The sequence below is a fragment of the Syngnathus floridae genome, chromosome 1 (assembly GCF_059516105.1).
Source record: "Syngnathus floridae isolate MCC-2025c chromosome 1, RoL_Sflo_1.0, whole genome shotgun sequence".
NCBI classification, from domain to species: Eukaryota; Metazoa; Chordata; class Actinopteri; order Syngnathiformes; family Syngnathidae; genus Syngnathus; species Syngnathus floridae.
The window spans coordinates 17,800,398-17,820,030 of record NC_142413.1 but is presented as its reverse complement, the minus strand read 5'-3'; the positions used below and the strand labels follow the sequence as shown (position 1 = coordinate 17,820,030).

Below are 19,633 nucleotides of genomic sequence, written 5' to 3'. Positions count from 1 at the left end.
AGTTTTGCCAAACTTTACTTAATGGATTCTAACTTTCACAAGCAACACACACACATACTAACACAAAACGACAAAGAGGATAGTGAGGGTTTTCTGTGCAGTTTGTTGGTAAACCATGGTGTCATGGTATCACAGCGTTCTTTAACCTTTTAAAAGCCTTATTCTTATACAAGTTTGAACACCCTGGTTTGTACTTTGCTTTACAAAATTACTTTTTGTGCAGTGAAACATGTTTAAATGTTCTTATCGCAATTTTAAAATTCTGTTCAGTTAGATAGTATTGGACTTATGCTGTGTGTCGCAGAGAAAGTATAACTGCATTTTGCATTAAAAAAAAAAAACGTTTCAATTAAAGTAATACTGTTAAGGAGCATGATCCTCAAAGTTCCAAACCTGCGCTAGGTCAAGTACTAAAACTATCCACTACGTTTTTAACATTATCCATTCATAACATCAAGCATTCTGACCCCCAGAGTTTAGAGAACGAGTGTAAGCATATTTATTAGCTGCCTGCTAGTACCTCCTTGCACAAGGGACGGGTAAGTGGAGAGCGATAAGAGTATTCAATAATGGGGAAGAATAAGAATGTATCCTGTTTGCTATTTTTGCACAACTTCCTGACACAGCCTTCCAAAACACAGTCATATCGCATGCGCCTGTGTAATCTTGTGTGCACAACGCACACAAGTAGTCTCAACACCGGTAGCATTAACAAGTTGTGGGTTTAATAGATATATATATATAATAGATAAATAAGAGAACATTCGCTACAGTTTGCATGGGTGTAATGTTTTTTCTTGACTAACAAAGACATGCTCAGTTGAATTCTGACTGTATCATTGTGGCCATGCGACATTTTAGAAAGTATGTGTATTACAGTATATTACAAATATTGTTTACTGTGCCAACAGTCGTTAACGCCTCTCCACAACATGCAGATTCAGTTTCAAACATTTCTGATGCAAGTGTGCTGGTTTTCAAAAGTAACTATAAACGAAATCATTTGGATATATAACTATGCAGTCTGAACATGTTTTGTCAGCAAATTTACAGTAAACGCATGCTGGCAAAATGAAAACACATTTAAAATGTCTCATTTGCATATGCTAGCCTAAAAAGAACTAATTAAGATATATGAAAACAATTCAACTGAATTTTGTTTAGAAGTGTGGGAGTGAGAATTACTAAATGTTTGGTGGTGGATTTTCTCAACACTAAGCATTCAAAGAGACAAACATCAAGCCGCTACTTTAAACTATATTTACCTGAGGAGATTACGGAAGTGATCGAAAGAATAAACCAGGTAAAGCAGAGTACAAAGTAAAGATACTTGACTGCATTCCTTGGAGCGCATGCCTCAAACAAATTGGTCAACAGCACCTTCATTACGCAACACTGCTCTCACATCCAGTCAGAACAAGCACTAGAGAAATCCAAACAGGCCTCTGCCATCATTCATAAGCACAGAATACTAAACATTCCTCACTATGCGGATGGAACCACTGTGTACACAGTAGATACACGCAGATAGCATGTTACAAGGTTACATTACGTTTATTAAAAGTACAAGAAGAGTTGGAATGAGAGAATGAAGGGCACTTTTTTAAAAAACTGCTGCATTTTTTTTGTTGGTTTAGCTGCTTCGTGTTTGGAGGCAGGCAGCTTCGCGCTGACTAAAAAACATAATGCTGCAGTCGGGGCTTGCGCTTGAATTTTCTTTTTATATAGCAAACATTACGTCGAAGGCATCGATCACGTGTACAACACGACTCATATTGTTATTGAATTATCTCCCAGCTTGAAGTTGAAAACACAACTACACATTTATATGCGATCAAAAATATGAATTCATATTATTCGGTCATCATGGGCTGCAGTTTATTTTTCTGTTTGTTTTTTTCTCGTGGAATTGAAAATGACATCAATGCTATTTTTAGACACAGCAGAACACCAGTATTACCGCAATAATTTCCAACCCTAGAGCACAAAGAAATCCCTAAGGCGGAAGGGAAGGACTATGCATATATTTGAAGTGCAGCACAAGTGAGATCACCACAGGGGTTTTGGTTCGTTTTGTCACAGCTTTGTAGTCGACTTTCAGTTGAAAACAAAAGACAGATCATCTAATTTCAATACAGTGGCTTTTCATGAATTCTAAATCAAGTCTGAGTGTCCTGTGAGAACCCTGATCCCTGTTTATAATTTGATAGAAATCACATTAAATAACTTCAAAATATAAACAAACATCTCACAAAAACTAACTAGAATCTTAACAAATGAAAAAGAATTAAAGTGCAAGGACAAATAATGAGCTTCTTTACTACTTTTCATTTTGAGTCTGGCACCTAACCACTTTTCTTCTTTTGTTCAGTGTAACATTTACATCTAAAGATAAGACGACATACATAAGGTAGACATGGCCAGAACAGAGCAAATGCCCTTTTTCCAGCTTTTTCACCTTTGTTAAAATATAATGCAGGAAGAAGGCAGACCTAATTAAAACATTAAAGGCCATTCCATATTTATCTATTCCACCCTTAGATGCTGCTGCAACCTCAGCAGCCTAATAAGTCACACTAATGATGACGCATATTATGCACCCTATTCTGCAACTAATAAAGTCAGACGAGGGAGCAGAAATTCTACAATTAGTATGTTAAAAGATACTACTTATAGTGTTAAGATGTTAGTAGCGCATCATTTCGGTCCAAAAAGTTCGGGCACCCTTGCTAATTTTCAAAAATCCATCCATCTTCTTCTGACCTTAATCTGAATATTGACTGAATGTAAACATAGTTAATCTTGTCATTCCTTCATGAGAATACTTCAGAAGCAGTCATACAGTCAGAAGTGTAGCTTATTCTTCACCAAAGAGGTGATCATTACGGATTTAGAAGCAACTCCAGGTGTCAAGCTGACTATCTAGCTCGCTGAAGCTCATTGATAGCTAGTGTGGCTTAAGTAGCACCGACCTCTGACATCCCAGTGTAGGTGATGTAAGCACATTGCACCACATTAACGTGTATGCATCCAGCCTAGCGGAGACTCCGATCTTGGTGAAAAAAACTTTCAAATCTGTGGTCTAAGTTTTGATATTTAATGTGATTTAATGCGTTTTAATGAGGCGTAAAGTGCAATTTTGACACGTAAACTGAAGCACAGTAGGTCTTGCTTTATCAAACTATTTTCAAAACCATGAAAAAGTACCGCCTCCCTCACATTGCCTTTTTAGTATGATTAGCAGTATTAAAGTAATGTTTCAATTGTATGGAAATATGTTACTGTACATGTTGTACTTGAGCTTGGTTTGAAGAAACTCATAAATCTGTCGGAAAAATTAATATTCAATCATTTCCTGCAAGTGTTCAGCCTTACATGTACAGTATTTACATTTTATCTAGGCCTCCTCACTGAAACTTGTTGAGTCATTATGTTAAATTGGGCTTTTGCTGAGGTGGGTCCCTCAGGAAATGGATGCACTGTTGCACAAAGGCACATTCTGGCAAGATTTTATGCTTGACAAGAGGGTGCAATCATTGTGGAGTTGAACCACATGCTCCATGTTTGGAAAAAAACAACACAGGCATATTGAGAAGTACTTTTGAATGCACATTTCATATAGAAACTTGTTGGCTGCTTTGCCCGGTAGTATCACACTTTGTACAGTACTATGGCTCGATGCTCCAGCACACAATGGCCAAGACATGGCAAATGTAAAGTGTAGCAAGTGCTCGACAGTGCGCGCACTGGGGTCGGACTGCACACAGAAGGCAGAACGTGAAATCTGGTGAAATCTTTAAAAGCTCACAAATATCAGAGATGATGAGACCTTGCTATTTTACTGAATTACAATCAATGGTCCATCTAATGACGTATGTTAAAAACCCAAAGCATATAACTAGGCTTGCATCTTTCAGTCTAGTGGTTGTGATCTCAAATGTAAATATTCAATGAGATTTTAAACTGCCCAAACATATTATTTGGTACCCTAAGACATTGTTAAGTCGTGGAAATAAATAGAAATATCAGTAATATATTAAATGTTATATGCTCAATTTTCCAAAGTGTTTGAAAATCTACCATGTATGTCAGCCATGTCCAAAGTCCGGCCCGCGGGCCAAATCCGGCCCCCGGTCATATTTCATACGGCCCACAGCTTCGGTCTTATAATATATTATTCATGGCGCGCCTGCACTGTCAAACTGAATAAAAAATAAATAAAAAATCATGAAACTTGAAACTGTAATTCCTCCTATTACCAAAAGGTGGAATCACCAGCCCTCTCTGCTCATTTCTGCCAGGGCGACTGCAAAGAAAACGAGGAAAGTTGACATTGAGGGCCGTCGCTTTCAAGAGAAATGGGAACAGTTATGAATGTTAAAATTTTACATAAAGTAAGACAGTGCAATGTGTGTGTGTGTGCGTGTGTGTGTGTCCGTGCGTGCGGTTGTATGCACGCGTGCATGCTGCATAATAAAAATTCTACCAGAGCAGATTCAAACATCAGTGTGTCAGTATCAAGGACATTACTCAAGTCTGTGGAGGGCACCATAGTCATGCAAACACAAACTGGTGTACACAGTGTTAGCTTTGGGCACAACAGATTTTGTGTCTATGACTCATGTTTACTCGTACTTCTATCAAAAATATGCGCATGTTGGCATTCCTGAAACATTCTGTGATGTCTGTAGCTTTAGCTTATTTTGTAATGGAAACACAGAGTAAAAAATCTTCCTACAATGGAGCATTTACCAAAGACACAATAAAAGGTGACTCTTCAGCAGGATGAGTGGTGTTGTTCAGTCCAAAATGCATATTTGGTACGACTGTTTACTTTGCGATCATGTGTCCCCTCTCTATGGTTACTGATTGTCAGTGTGTGTGTGCTATCACTTTCCACCTGTTGCTAGATATGACTTATGAGTTACAACACAAGTGATCCTTGCCAGGTAAAGGCACTAGTGCTTCTATGTTGACACCTCAGGTGACTGACATGCATGCTCACTCCACCCGAGGTAATGAAGAAAAGTCAAATGATTTAACCTTGCCAATATAAGTCCATTTCACACTGTGACATTGATTATTGAGTGATTAAACACAATGAAACTATCTCAAGTTTATAATAATGCATTTGTATATTTTGACACACACACATCTCCAAACAAAACTTACAAAAACTGACATTCATAAAGTATAGGATCCCTGGGTACAAAGTGCGAAGGGGGCAGGTACTTCCTTTTATTTTGAAACTTCCTCTTCTATATGATAAATATAATAATATGTACAAACAGAGCTGGTGTTAACGTTCAAAACAGCAGCTTGGTGGCTTTGTAGTCTCATTTAAAACGCGAATTTAAAACAACAAGCGACATGAGCGGCGAAATCATGAGCCCAAACTAAATGTATTTTGCCAGCTAGTAACGCTAATTGAATACTCACAAATTTCTTTTTGCCCTCTCCATCCTCGTAGCTCTTCTTTGACTTCTTGTCTTTCTTGGGACCAGGAGCAGAGGCGGCGTATCCCGTGGATGGATCCATAGTTGTGGAGTTAATCCTTTTCCTTCAACTGGGAGTCAAAATAGTCTCAGCGTGGAGACACTCACTCAAAGCAAATGACTGATCTGGCGAACTACCTAGATAATAGAGGCCAAGTCATAATAATGATAATAATCTCGTTGGGCCTGGGTTGGCGAATCGGCTAACTAGCCACAATTAGCACAGAGTTGCTAATGATCTGGTCCCGAGCCAAAATCACCGAGCGAACTCCTTGCTAAGCCGCCTGCCTGCCTGTCTTCCAGAAGGAGGGAAATTCAAAGTACTGCAGATCGTCGTCGGGGACTGCACAGAAGAAGCATTCCGACATATTTAGAAAAATATATATATATATACAGAACACCACTTCAGTTGTCCCACCGGCAACAGAGTGTAACGTAAACACAAGTTAGTTAGGAAATAAGTTAATTCACCAAAGTTCAGAGCGAACACAGCTAGCGTTAGCGTGAGCTAGGCTACCTTTGCCGGCTACACTATGTGTAATAACCGACTAAAAAGTCCATAAATTGGCAATGGGAGTGCCTCGTCAGTGTTGCCCTGGCACCACCGAGGCGTCCACTTGACTTTTCATGCCTGTAACTATCAATTTTTCAATTCCTGCATGACAGCTGTAAAGAGATAACTTTGAATACCGAGCCAGTCGTCTTCCTGAACTTTTCTTCTGACAGTCCGCCTGAGGCGTTTGGGGGGGCGGAGGCAGCGTCAGACAATTTCACCTGAACTGCTTCCTGGTTGTGCTGCTTGAACTCGAACTTTTGATTGAATCTTGCAACTTTCAGACTAGTGATGTGCATTCCAGTTATTTTGAGTGAACTGAATCTTTAGGATAGGTTCACTCAAAAGTTCAACGAATATTCGTTCCAATATGTTTTCCAAGTTACCCTCATTAAACACACCTGCGTGAAAAGATTTTGTTCACATTTCACGTTCTGCAGGAGCTAAAACTTTTCACACAGGTACACTTAACGAGGGAATCTTGGAAAACATGTTGGAATGCGGCCCCAAGGACTAGAACTTGACACCTGTGACCTTTGACCATGATATTTCCCTAATAAAGTGGCCTAATATTAGGTACACTTGAAAATGGGGGTGTACCTAATGGAGTGTTCGTGTGATTCAGTTCACTAGAGAACTGTAATGCACATCACTAGTACAAAACAGTGCAGACAAGCATATGCTGGCAAGTTGAAATAGCTGACGGTTTAGTGTCATGGTCTCTTGCTAGGAAAGAACTTGGTTCAATCCCAGGTACGAGAATATATCTATATGTGCTTTTATTGTGCAATTAACCCTTTATTTATTTATGCTTTTTTTTTTTTACCTTGTGTCAAAAGTCAAAGTCAGCTTTATTGTCAATTTCTCCACATGCCAAAGAAACCGAAATTTCGTTCCCCCCTATCCCACGGTGACAAGACATGGCTCACAACAGACAAACAGTAAACAAGTATAACAAAAACGTGCTGAATAAATAATGAATAAATAACACAACAATAAATAAATAAATAATTAATTAAGAGGAGCGTAAAAACGCGTACAGCAGACATTCCCGAAAATAGCGCAACAGTGCCGCACGCTACGCAGAAGGGGGTAGCGAGTTCAGGGCCCTAACAGCCTGGAGAAAGAAGCTGTTGGCGAGTCTGGTGGTGCGGGAGCGCAGGCTCCTGTACCTCTTCCCAGAGGGCAGAAGGTCAAACAAGGAGTGAGCCGGGTGACTCACATCTCTGGCAATCGAGGTTGCCTTGCGGGCGAGATGGGAGGTGTAAATGTCCTTCAGGGAGGGAAGCGAAGCACCAATAATCTTACCAGCCGTATTCACTATGCGCTGCAGGGCCTTCAAATTCTGTTCAGTGCAATTACCACCCCAGACAGCGATGCAACTGGTGAGGACGCTCTCAATGGTGCCACGGTACCATTGAGAGCGTCGTGTACCTATTGAAGTGTCCACGAGGTGTACCTACACATATTGTCATATAAAGCAGTTAACCAAATGTCTGATTTTTATGTTTAAATTGGCGACTATAAAAACAAGGAATAAAACACCAGACAAGTTTTAACATAAATGTTTATTTGAAAATAGATATAATAATATTAAAAGTAAATTTCAAACCAGCAATCTAATGTGAAATTGCAGTAGATATATTGGATAACAATATTTAGGCGTATATATGCATACACGTTATTTAAAAACTACTATAAGTGTTATAAAATCAAGATTACCCAACGAGAAGCATAATCTCCCCGTTGTTGCATAATGGCACATCCCTTCATGCAATAAAGTTAGCCGTTAGAAAACGTGCATAAAAGAAGTGTGTTTCAGTGAGTGGTTCTTCCTTTCCTTGGCAAATCTTAAATCGACATTCTGGCTTACATAGTTCACGCCAGGAGACCCCACACGTTCACTGACTGATCGTTGATGCACGGGAAGGCAGTTCACCCATTAACTCGTTCACGAACGGGAAAGTCAGGATTCGTTCCCTCACTGACCCGTTCTCGCGATGAACTGGAAATGTAAATCACTCACTGACTCGTTCACTCACAGATCCGTTTAGTTGGTGAACGGGATATGCAATTCCTGACTCTTCGTGAACGGGAAGTTACGTCATTTTCTTCTTCGTTTAATTTTACGGCGAGGTGGCACCAGCTTCAATGTCCATTACCGACACCTACTGGTTGAAGTCATATGAACTGAAAAAAGAACCAATCACTTCAGGAAGTGATTCGTTCACTCTCGTTCACTGAAAAAGAATTTGTTCTTTTGAACGAATCGTTCACTCACGAGCCAACACTATTTCAGACCACATACAGAGAAACGATTGGCTCCTCAAAGCAACCAGCAATCATTTTGACTACTTTTAAGTGTTAACTTTTGCAAAATTCAAAACGCTAAAACCACGCCCCCTGGACGATTTCTTTCGTGAAACCCTGCAGTTAACGTTTCCATTGAAGATTAGTTAAATAAATACCAAATGAGTTATAATTTAACATCAAATGCTCCAGCACAAGTGCTACGTGCAGCACACTAACGTGTAGTGGTGTGTCGAATATCCAATTTCACTTGAACGGTCTGAAATTAGCATTGATTTGCAACAAACCTATCAAGAATGTATCTTTTGAAACAATGCCTGCGATTTACAGTGACGGGGAGAACAATATTCCGTATTCAACAACTGTATGCACAAGTATTATTTGGTGTTTAAAAGTGCTCCTGTAATATGAATTATCAGTATAAAGTGCACATTGCGCTTCTCTTTAGCAACTGCGACTACATTTAATTGGACTAAACTAATCTCGAAAAAAGCTTTTTTGTTTGTTTGTTTGCTTTACATATATCACCATGCATAGTTTCTTTTTTTGCCACTGTGGTTCTATCGCTCTTTCTATCCGATGTAGTTGTAATTCTGTCTCTAGGTAATCGATGTACCGTCCATCATATCAACTAACATTTCCAAATATTATAGTACTCAATTTTCATGGGGTAGCAGTATTTAATATTGTTTGAAATAGTATAGACGGACATCATACTAGTCTCTTAGCGTCATTTTGATAAATGATGTAACCAGGATACAAATAGCTCTTATTATGTAAATCGCATCCACGACAATCAGCAAAATATTAAAGGGGTCTCTGAATCTGACAGTGTCAAATGAAAGTGAGAATTTTTTTTTATCTTGGTAAAGGCTGTCTTGAAATTGCAAGTGTGTATAGGTCAATGCAAATAATAACTATTACATTGGCACCTAAAATGAATTCGTGCGCAGGTTTTATCCAGAAGTCTATTTGTACACAAGGCAATCAACAAAAAGACCTGAGCCTCCACCAGGTGGTTAAATAGTAGACTGCACAGCCTGTCAAGGCCGGTCCAGATATATCATTGCTGTCATCGTCAAGGACAGCAAAAACCCAATTCTTGGTTATCTACTAAGCTCATCCTGAGTTTTTTTCCCCTGATCTGTTGGCAAAATGGTCAGGCCCAACAATCATAAATGTTTCTTTTCATTATTTACGATGGCGCAGTCTGTCATTTGTAGTCAGGGTCAACATCAAGTTTGTCCGAGCCACAGACTCTGTGATTGTAACATGAAACAGTATTGCTATCCAATTAAGAAGCGATTTGAAGGTTCATAGATGACGTAGGCAACAATTCTAATTAGGCCAACAAAATCAAAGAGCAACTGCTCACAAACGTTCAGGTTCACAAATGGTCACAAATATGTCATCATTAGGTTGAACGTTTGTCTCACACTACATTCACCACATTGAGAATGACAAGAAGAGTTTACCACAGCAATGTAGTTACCATATAAGCTAACAGCCAGCCGACTGGTGCTACTAGCACAATTGATTTCAATATACGTGGGGGTTTCTCTCATTTTTACGATTGAGATGTTTCAAAATTGTTTGTGGCACCCTAACTGTGAAATATAATTGGAGCGAGAAGTAATAGGCCCAATATGTTGTTTATTTACATAGTGAATTGTTTTTTTTAGTTTGTGTGGTACTGTGGGTGGACTGAGATGTTTTACCCAACTGGTTTTCCAAACTAATCATGTTTGGTGGTCATTTTAGATCCAGCTCTCAGATGAGGTCACATATGCTGTATTGTGTTTTGTTGTACTTTTCCAATAAAGTCCAGTGAATGTTCTAGTTCTACACCACGAAAAATAACCAACATGTTTAATTCCACTTTGGTGAAATTCACTTTAAGATAATGCACAATGGATACATGTTGAAAGCCGGCAAGCCCATTACTCTTGTTTTTCTGTAAACCCCAGAGTCAAATACAAACGTGCCTTACCTCTGAAAAACACACACACACCAGTCTGCGCCGGATTATGCCGATAGACACGTTTATCCGACATGGTATGTGAAAGATGTTTCCAACAACAAGTCTGAAGAGGATTTGAGCATGTCTGGTGGCAATGAAGCTGACAGCGCAGCAGTTTGGTTTATTGCGCACAAGTTGTCTTGTACTTCAGCCTCAAAGCCTTACTTCCTCAGGACATTGACACTACGAATTGGGGAAAGGTTAATTAAAAGTGAAAAATGGTACAGCCGGCAGCCAGATGGCTTTCAGAAGATGCCCTATGAGGCTGTATTAAATCACAGCAGTGACCTCTCTAACAAAAACACTGGCATTCATTCATCAGACGACACAAAGACTTTACTGCTAAGAGGTTTTCAAAATCTTTATGTCTTGGGGTAGTTTTGCAGTCTGCCATTTCATCACGATTGTACAATCGACAGAAGGATGGCAAAATGTGACTTGGTCGCAACACTGCACAAGACAGACATTTCTATACTGCAAAACAGAATGTTCAAGGCAATGCTAAAACACTATTAATGCTGAATTTTAGAAATCTGGCAAGTCAGAAATTTTCTTAGACTACAAATTCACGAATTAGGGGAGGTTAACTGTACCCTGAATTCATCGAGATGTACTAATTTGACATCACCCACAACTGTTGAAATTATGATTAGTCATATAATAATAATATAATTGATTATATAAAATGTCACTGTTAACCCAATTGGCTTTGCATGAAAACTAGTGTATAGCATAATTATCTACATATGTGCCGACCTCTGTGTGAAATACCATCAAGGCTCACAAAAATATTCAGTTTCATTTGTGGATTCACAAACAAAACAAATACTAGCTCATCAAGGTCGCCCACAATGTTGTTGAGAGTTATTTCTGACTTCTCAGAAGACTTGAATAAAACAGGCAAATGTGTCAAAAGAAAATGATAAAAGCAAAGTTGCAAACAAAGTGCTTTTCAGCTTTCAGAGATGCAACATTACCCAGTAGGAAATTCGAGATTATATCGATAATTGGGTTTACTCCCGCAGTGAGCCCACTCTTCAAATATTACATACCAACGTCTGCTCAATGACAGAAAGAGAGAACCATTGCATCTTTTGACTTAAAATTACCCTCGCTGATCTTGTGTGTGCTGATATTTTGGATTTTTATCCACACAGTCCAGTGTTCACATGAAATGAAATGAAGAGGGAGTCCATGGCCCAATAAAGATCCAAGTTCTCACGCTTCCGGGCTACTTGTACGACGTCCGGGCCTCTCTCAATGACCTGTCATACGGCATAGAAGCAAAGAAAGAGTTCCGCAGCTGACAGTTAATGAAGAACACAATGATCAGCACCAGCAGGAACAACAGGAGGCACATGACTATGTAGGTGAGCAGGTCCGGTTTGTGGAGCTCGCCATCTCGAAGCCCTCCTCCTCCTCCTCCTCCCCCACGGCTCGCAGTTGGTCTCAGTAGGGCGGCCACGCTCACCAAGCCCCCATGAGATACGTTTACAGAGGTGGCGGTGCTTGTAGAAGACTGGGCCATGAGCACCAGGTCAAGGTGTGGCGTATTGGTGGAATTGAGGAGGACCTGTCTCAGCATGTCCTATGTGGCCTCACCGGCTGACTGGGGGTGAGAGGAAACAACACACAGAGTGCTTTTTAGAAATTCTCTGTAAAGTTTATTGCTTGCTTAAGGATGCGTTTTGGTCCAGTCATTGGAACTTTTCGAAACTGCCAGGTCAAGACTTGCAGAAGCATAGCGTGAAAGCATATAATGACCAATGAGACTCATTTGTTCACTTGAGCAAACATATTGTGGAATGTTTTTAAAAAACAAAAGTAAATCCCTTGTTTCCAAACAACTGGGCATAAGACATACAGAAGCAGAGACCCGAGAGGAGTCACAGGTACAGAATTAGTAACATTTCTTGTCGACACCTAAGTTTTATCACCTTTTAAATTTTTACACCTAAGTTTTATCATTGTACATTACAAAAGCATTTGACTTCAACCCACATACATTTAAGCCCACTGAGCGGCAAAGGTTCGCTACTGTTGGCGATTGTAAGTAAATGTTATTTTTTCTTCAAGGTTTGTTCAAGTTCACAGTCACAAAGATGTCTGCCAGACATTTGACAACAGTTTTAAGCTCCAATCTTACTGAGGGGCGAAAAATCACAAGTATTTTCGAAGGCAGCGAATGGTTCGATCAAGGTCGCAAATGTTTGTCAAAAGGCCGAACCCTAAACCCTTCACACCGAACCCTATCAAGACTATACTCTCTCAAAATTGCATGCCATCATTATTGGTCATGTTTGAGGATCGCGCTCGTACATGTACATGAAGGGTGTGGCTTTGGTCAGAGACTCAAGGGATTAGTGAAGTGAGGAAATATTCAAATCTTGCTCACGGTTTTGATATGTTTAATAGGTATTTTAAAAAGTACAATACTTGGTTATTAAAGCCAACCCATTTTATATTCACTATAACTACTATAATTGTCCATCTACTCGACTTTCTATAATGCTTGCGTTCATTAGGCTACAGCTCATGTGAATTTGATCCAAAGCAAACTGAGAGGCATGATACACCTTATATGACCACTTGCTAATGGAAGGGCAGTACAAATAAAGAACCATTTATGCTCACATTCACAATAATGGATCATTTAGAGCAGTGGTTGACAAAGACCTTTTACACCAAGAACCACCTCAAAATACTGCCTAGCTATCCAAGTACCATCCTCATGGCCAACATGAAAATACATTAGTGTATTAGGCCCAAGTGTTCATCAAACACAAGGAAGGTTTTATTCCTAGCAAGTCTATTTAACATTAATGTAAGCCACTGCAACATTGTGCACCACAATTCAAGAGACTAAAAATAAAAGCTGAACTTAAATAATGATTCAATTAAATGTATTCACCAGGTGCCAATTAAACATTTCTAAAAGGTTAAAAATGAATGAAGTTAAACAAAACAGTGCTGTAATTGATTCAGAAAGCATTGCGATACTGTATTACGCACAGTTTCAACATTTAATTCAGCGATTCTTTGTATACCACTAGAGGGAGCTCACATACCACTAGGTGTAGGCCTAGCACCACCTAAATAATATCTAAATTAGAGTCTTCAATGAACACAGTATTCATGTTTTTTTGGAATGTGGGAGGAAGCCTGTATATCCTAGCTTGGAAATTCCAATTTATCGTTGTCCCAGCGATTGAGTCTGGTTGGTAGTCTGATCAAGCACATTTTCAAGAGTGACATTGCACATGAAGGATATGTCACAGCTAATTAACAAATTTGATTGGCTGGTTTGTTTTGAATTGCCGTGAAGGGCTTGGTCTTTAAACCCACTTTCTTAGTGCGTATGGATTGCCAGGCTAAGTATACCCTGACAAAGCCCACTCAAGCACTAGGAGAACATGCAAAATCCAGACAAGATTCAGTGCCAATACCTCAAAACTGTGAGGCAGATAAGCTAATAACTACTACATCAAGATGCAAAATAAATAAATAAATGATGCACAGGCTTAATTGAGCAACACAGATTTCTGATACCTTCCAAGCCCATTCTAGCGCCCTTTCTGGTCCAATTTGTTGGTTATGTTTTCAGTTTTTTAAGACATCATTAATTTTGAACCCAGATTGACAGGGAGCACTCAAGTGGTTCTGTAGTACACTTAAAACTGCTGGGTTAAAAATTGGACCGACCTAGGAAATTGTGTCAATTTGACCTAACTTTGGGTTGTTATGCAAAAAAAAAAAAAAAAAAGTTGGGATGTTTTGTACAAAAAAATGGTTGTTTTGGGCAAAACACAACACACCTTTAAAACTGTCGGATTAGAAATTGGACAGACCCAGGAAGTTGGGTGAATTTGGCCCAACTTTGAGTTGTTTTTAAAAAAAAAAAAAAAACGCACACACAATTTTTGGGTTGTTTTGGGCAAAACAACCCAGGAACTAGGGTCAAATTGACCCAACATCCTGAATCGGTCCAACGTTTAACTCAAATTGGGTTGTTTTAAACCCAGTATTTTAAAGTTGTATAATATATATATATATTTTCTTTAAACCAATTAATACATCCTCAAAAAAACGACAATTTTAAAAGTATCTTACAATAAAATTAAATAAAACAACAAAGTGTTTTTCAAGGTCAGTGTTAACTTCATGACGATTATGTACAAAAATGTTCACACATGGCTCTGAAATCAAATGTTAGGTTTGCTTCAGTAGGACCTTGCCCTAGATTTTTATGTGTCTTCATGAAATGTTACCTTACCAAAACCTAAATGACAACGAAAATAATAGTGACCATAGTCACGAGAAAGACTTACGTGGTTGCGCACTGCTGGGAGTGTCACAGGTGATACTGGATAAGACAAATGCGGGCTCAGCATTCCTGTCGATTTTCTGTAGGGTGCCGACAAGCCACGCCGAGGACACGTTGAGAAGAAGCAGCTGTGCGACTGCTTGCACGCTGCGCCCTGCACAGTCCATTTGTATCTGGGTCGGATTAAAAGGGAAAAAAACGCAGAAACACCTACCAAACTGGACTTTGATCCGGGTTCAGGAGCAACAATTATCCACCAAAGAATCCGACCAGTATGTAGAAATCGCGGTTACTAAAAATTGTAGTAGTGATCTTGAACCGACTTGAGGCTCCTTCGGTGAGCGATCGCGCGCATTGCTTCTTGTGCGTCGTAGCGTGCATCACAACAAGTCAGCATGCGCTTATGCGCGCAACATACGGAGCGCGAAGGAAGGACACGCCAATCTTGCCTCTCTCCAAGCTCCTCCAGTGACGGCAGCACAACTACGGGGACGTGGATGCAATTAGTGCTCCGCTTAGGTTAGAATGAGGAGAGCAGGTCGACTGCTCTTGTCTTCGCCCTGTTCTGTATGTCTGTGTCACAGGGGGGCGTGTCACCTGACAGGGATGTGCAACAGTAAAGTCACAAAGTAGACATAAATCTTGCTCTCTCCAGTGCTCTCTCTCCAAAGTAACAAGAGGATGCTGAGAGAGCTATTCGTGGCGGGGCCATGGAGGGGAATGCCTCTCGCTGGAATGATAAGACGGAGTAGGAAGTCTAAATTCTGAAAGGTTTCGTGTCCAGTGATTGTGGAATTTGTATTCCGGTTTACCCAAAAAAAAAAAAAAAAAAAAAAACAGCTGAAAAACAAATCTGACAGGGTGAGAAAGAGAGAGAGAGCCGTGGCTCGCGTTTCAGCAGGGATAGCCCTGTCGGAAATCTGTATAGCTCCACCGAGCGTTTTATTTACTCTTCAAAAATATATGCTTAAATTATTTCCCAGCATTCTTTCTTCAGTAACCCCCCCGCCCCCAGAGTCGCCCATGCATTTCAGGCATTGCAAATCAGAGCAAGCTCTGAATAAGATTGATAACGATCCTGATCAATTTCAGGCATTGAAAACCAGAGCGAGCTGTGAAGAAGCTTGATAACGATATGATCATTTGAATCAGGTCTGTTGCAGTGGGGAGACGTGCAAAACAGGCAGGACAGCAACCCAGGGCCGAGTTTGGACACCCCTGGGGTACATCATGCACAGGTCCCAGTCAGCCGCAGGGCACATACAAGATAGTCAACAACCATTCACACAGTGGCAGCTGGAAACCTCAATTCAATTCAACTTTATTTATTGGGGACTTTTAAAACCAACCATTGCTTCATACAAAGTGCTGTACTTATATTAAAAAATAGACTTACAAAAGCAGACTGTTAAAAAAATTATAACATAAAACACTAAAACAACGGAGTCTCCTGCTGAGCCAAATGTTCGGTACCTTCATCTGGTGCGCTGACCCGAGGCAGAGGAGTGGATGAGCTTAGACAGGTAAGGTGGGGCAAGAGCATTTTAAGATATTTTAAGACCCAAATAATACAACCTTATAATGAACTCTTAAATGTACTTTGAGCTAGTGAAGCGAGGCCAAAATTTACGTTATCTATCCCGTCCAACGAGGTCTAGTTAGGAGGCGAGCAGCACCGAATTAATCAACTGGAGACACTTGAGGGAGGACTGGCTGGCTCCAAAATGAAGTGCATTACAGTAATCCATCTGAGATGTAATGAAGGCATGAATTACCGTTTCTAAATGTTGTAGGGAAAAAAGGACTCTTCATCTTACTCAACTGCCGAAAAAAAAACTGGACTTGACAATAGCAATAATTTGCTGGTCCAATTTAAAACCACAAACCGAAGGCCTCTTAAGTGTTGCAATTTTGTGGTTCCATCATACTGTGATATTGTCCCTCTCTTTCTGTGTATTTGATTTGACATGAGTGCTAATTGACACAAAGAAGCCAGGCATACTCTTCTTCCATGACGCTTCTAACATAAAAGGCGCCCACCTTAAAAGCTCCAGTGGTCTGTTTCATATTCATTTGCACCTGTTCTGTCACAACAGAAGGGTGAGCAGACACTCTGTAATGACCCTCACATTTTCCACAGACATGTAGGGTGCAAAAAAAAAAAGAAACAAAAATCTGCTGATTGTTACAGAATAAGATGCAATGCTCGAGACAAACAAAAGGTTATAGACAACAAATAACAGACATCTCATTTAGTAGCCCATTTAAAATCCACATGCAAATATTCAGCACAATTACAAAATGGCAGATTTTTTTTTTGGAACAGTGTGCTTTTCACATGGGAAATTTAATCACAGCCCAAAGCTTTGTTTACACATCTGACGAGTGCACTGGTAATTTCGGTTTATTACACACATTCCCTGCATGGCTGCAGGCTCGCTACTCTCCTCCTCATCAGCATCTACTATCCGCAAGGCTGATCTAAAAATACATTGAGGGGGAGCTGTGAAAAAAAGCTAAACATTAATGAAAATACCCTCAAGTTGCTATCAGTGTCGCCAGTATTAGCAAGGAGTGTTCACAAGATGAAATTATTTTTAACAGAAGATGGGATCATGTTGCGGGGAGCTGCAAAGAGTTACGTTTTTATTGACTCACCGAGACCTTTTCATTCAGTGATATGATTATTAATATCATTTTCGTTGACACTGGTGAAACTGCACTGAAACATAATCCGAGACAATTTTTTAAATTCCCGATTGTATCTTTAGCATCATCTTACTGATTTCGTCACACTGTGAATATGTACCTAATTTTGTGGCCAGTGGGTGTGCGACAAATTGAGCTAGTTATGAGGCTTATCAAACAATAACCACTACTTCCCACCAATATGGAATTTTGATTAAATAAAGGTCAATCGTAATTCTACATAGATGTGCAGCCTCCATTAAAGGCCTCTAATGAATTTGTGGTAAAAAAGAAAATACAAATTTAAAGACTGCTATCTCTCTCTCTCTCTCTCTCTCTCTCTCTCTCTCTCTCTCTCTCTCTCTCTCTCTCTCTCTCTCTCTCTCTCTCTCTCTCTCTCTCTCTCTCTCTCTCTCTCTCTCTCTCTCTCTCTCTCTCTCTTCTCTCGCTCTCTCGCACACACACGCACACATGCTATGACACTGGGTGGGCATGATTGTACATGTCAGGGACCATGCTTCGTTTTCCAGTCTTGTTGCCTTTTATCTGTCCTCCATGTTTTCTTCATTATCTCCCTTGTGCTTGATTCCCTCTCTGGCCATCATTCCCTCTCTTTCTGATTCCTAATCCACTTAATCCATGACAAAGAAAATAGTAAGGGGATGTGGTGGTGGTGGTGGGGGGGACAACTGAACCATGAACTACACTCCAAGCTTCAAATTGGAGATAAACAAAATAAAGATGAACAAGAAAGCTCCAATTATTCTTCTGACTTTAATAGTGTTGAAAAAAGAAACAAGTTAAAGAACGTTCCTTGAAAGTCAGCAGAGTGTGTGTACTTGCCCAAACTGCAAAAACACGCTGAGGCAAAATGTGATGCATTGTACTGTAGCTATTATACAAATTTGTGCTTTTAAAACAATTTGTAGGTGTCTTAATAACATGTCTGTGTTTTTCGTCATGTGTCGTGGCTTTTAGTTGTCGAAAAGGGTCAATGTTTAGTAGATTTAGGATCAACTCTTTGGACTCTGCTTCAAGTTTGTGGTATGCTGAAACCCCTCTCTCACTGAGCGGCTAACAATTGTGAGGGTTTTCGAAGGAAGCAAATTTTGCTTTTACGTCAGAATTCATCAGGGTTCGTTAAAGGTCACAAGTGTTCGCAAAACGTACGCCAGATGTTTGACAACGGTTGTAGTGATTTTTGTTTGTCACAAGGGAATTTTGATTCAAAATTTCTTGGTGAGAAGAAAAATCCCTACAAAGGTTGGCGACCACGTAGCGAAGATTTATGACCTTGAATGAACTCTGTAGAGTTTCCATCCACACCCATACAACAATGAATGACTGAATTTTGAAATACAAATAAAAAAAAACCTCTTTAAATTACATACTGGACAAAAGAAAGAAGTTATGACGGCAGCTCTATCTGCTGGATATTGCTGGTCTAATTCAAAAACACAGCTTGATTAACTAGGAAACCAATGAAGAAATGTGTATATACAGTTTCGCAGTCACCCCCAGTGGTGCATCTCACACACAGTGCAATTAGTCACTTGATTATCTCACCACCGCGTCCATTAAAATTAGCACCCCTGTAAAACTAGCTGATTAGGAGCTGTGGTGCAGGCCTTACCCCTCCCACACACACATATGATTAGGACCACCACAGAACAAGATACTCAGGCACATTTCTAATTATAGTGTACATGGGCAAGACATCGGGCCAATCAAAATGTTTCACACTAAATAGTCTGTAATCTGAACAGAATCATTTGAAAAGACAGGCTCAATATATCTTCTTATTCATATTGGGTTACAAGTATGATTGATGACTCAGCTAATATCCATCCATCCATCCATCCATCCATCCATCCATCCATCCATCCATCCATCCATCCATCCATCCATCCATCCATCCATCCATCCATCCATCCATCCATCCATCCATCCATCCATCCATCCATCCATCCATCCATCCATCCATCCATCCATCCATCCATCCATCCATCCATCCATTTTCTATACCGCTTGCCCCCCACAGGGGTCGCGGGCGTGCTGGAGCCTATCCCAGCAGTCATCAGGCAGTAGGCGGGGGACACCCTGGACCGGTTGCCAGCCAATCGCAGGGCACACAGAGACAAACAACCATTCGCACTCGCACTTATACCTAGGGGCAATTTGGAGTGCTCAATCAACCTACCAAGCATGTTTTTGGGATGTGGGAGGAAACCGGAGTGCCCGGA

At 40.1% G+C, this 19,633-nt stretch overlaps 2 protein-coding genes across 9 annotated transcripts in view; both read right to left on the bottom strand.

Annotated features, from left to right (window-relative positions):
- Window positions 1-6,331, bottom strand: part of diaph1 (diaphanous related formin 1) — a 74,388-nt gene extending 68,057 nt beyond the window's left edge. For 2 of the 5 annotated variants that reach the window (XM_088380413.1, XM_088380431.1), the window contains exons 1-2: window positions 6,186-6,330; window positions 5,440-5,566 (exon numbers count right to left, since the gene is read on the bottom strand). In XM_088380413.1, the coding sequence (XP_088236539.1) occupies window positions 5,440-5,538 (99 nt within the window). In that variant the 5' untranslated portion in view covers window positions 5,539-5,566; window positions 6,186-6,330. Of the gene's footprint in view, window positions 1-5,439 lie in introns of all 5 variants that reach the window. The other 3 variants (XM_088380403.1, XM_088380421.1, XM_088380395.1) reach the window with 2 other exon arrangements.
- Window positions 6,332-10,721: 4,390 nt separating this feature from the next.
- smim32 (small integral membrane protein 32) lies at window positions 10,722-15,387 on the bottom strand. Of its 4 annotated transcripts, none has more exons than XM_088392814.1 (3): window positions 14,917-15,318; window positions 14,707-14,856; window positions 10,722-11,987 (listed from the first exon to the last, which is right to left on the bottom strand). In XM_088392814.1, exon 3 carries the CDS (start codon window positions 11,961-11,963, stop codon window positions 11,610-11,612), a length of 354 nt encoding a protein of 117 aa, XP_088248940.1. In that variant the 5' UTR covers window positions 11,964-11,987; window positions 14,707-14,856; window positions 14,917-15,318; the 3' UTR covers window positions 10,722-11,609. The 4 variants fall into 4 exon arrangements, with proteins under 4 accessions (XP_088248940.1, XP_088248959.1, XP_088248949.1 ...); XM_088392833.1 differs by having other exon boundaries at window positions 15,121-15,318; XM_088392823.1 differs by having other exon boundaries at window positions 15,152-15,318.
- Window positions 15,388-19,633: the final 4,246 nt, after the last annotated feature.

Bases quoted from the DNA above. Each gene is read 5' to 3' on its own strand.
- smim32 (XM_088392842.1), bottom strand. From the start codon at position 11,963: ATGCTGAGACAGGTCCTCCTCAATTCCACCAATACGCCACACCTTGAC.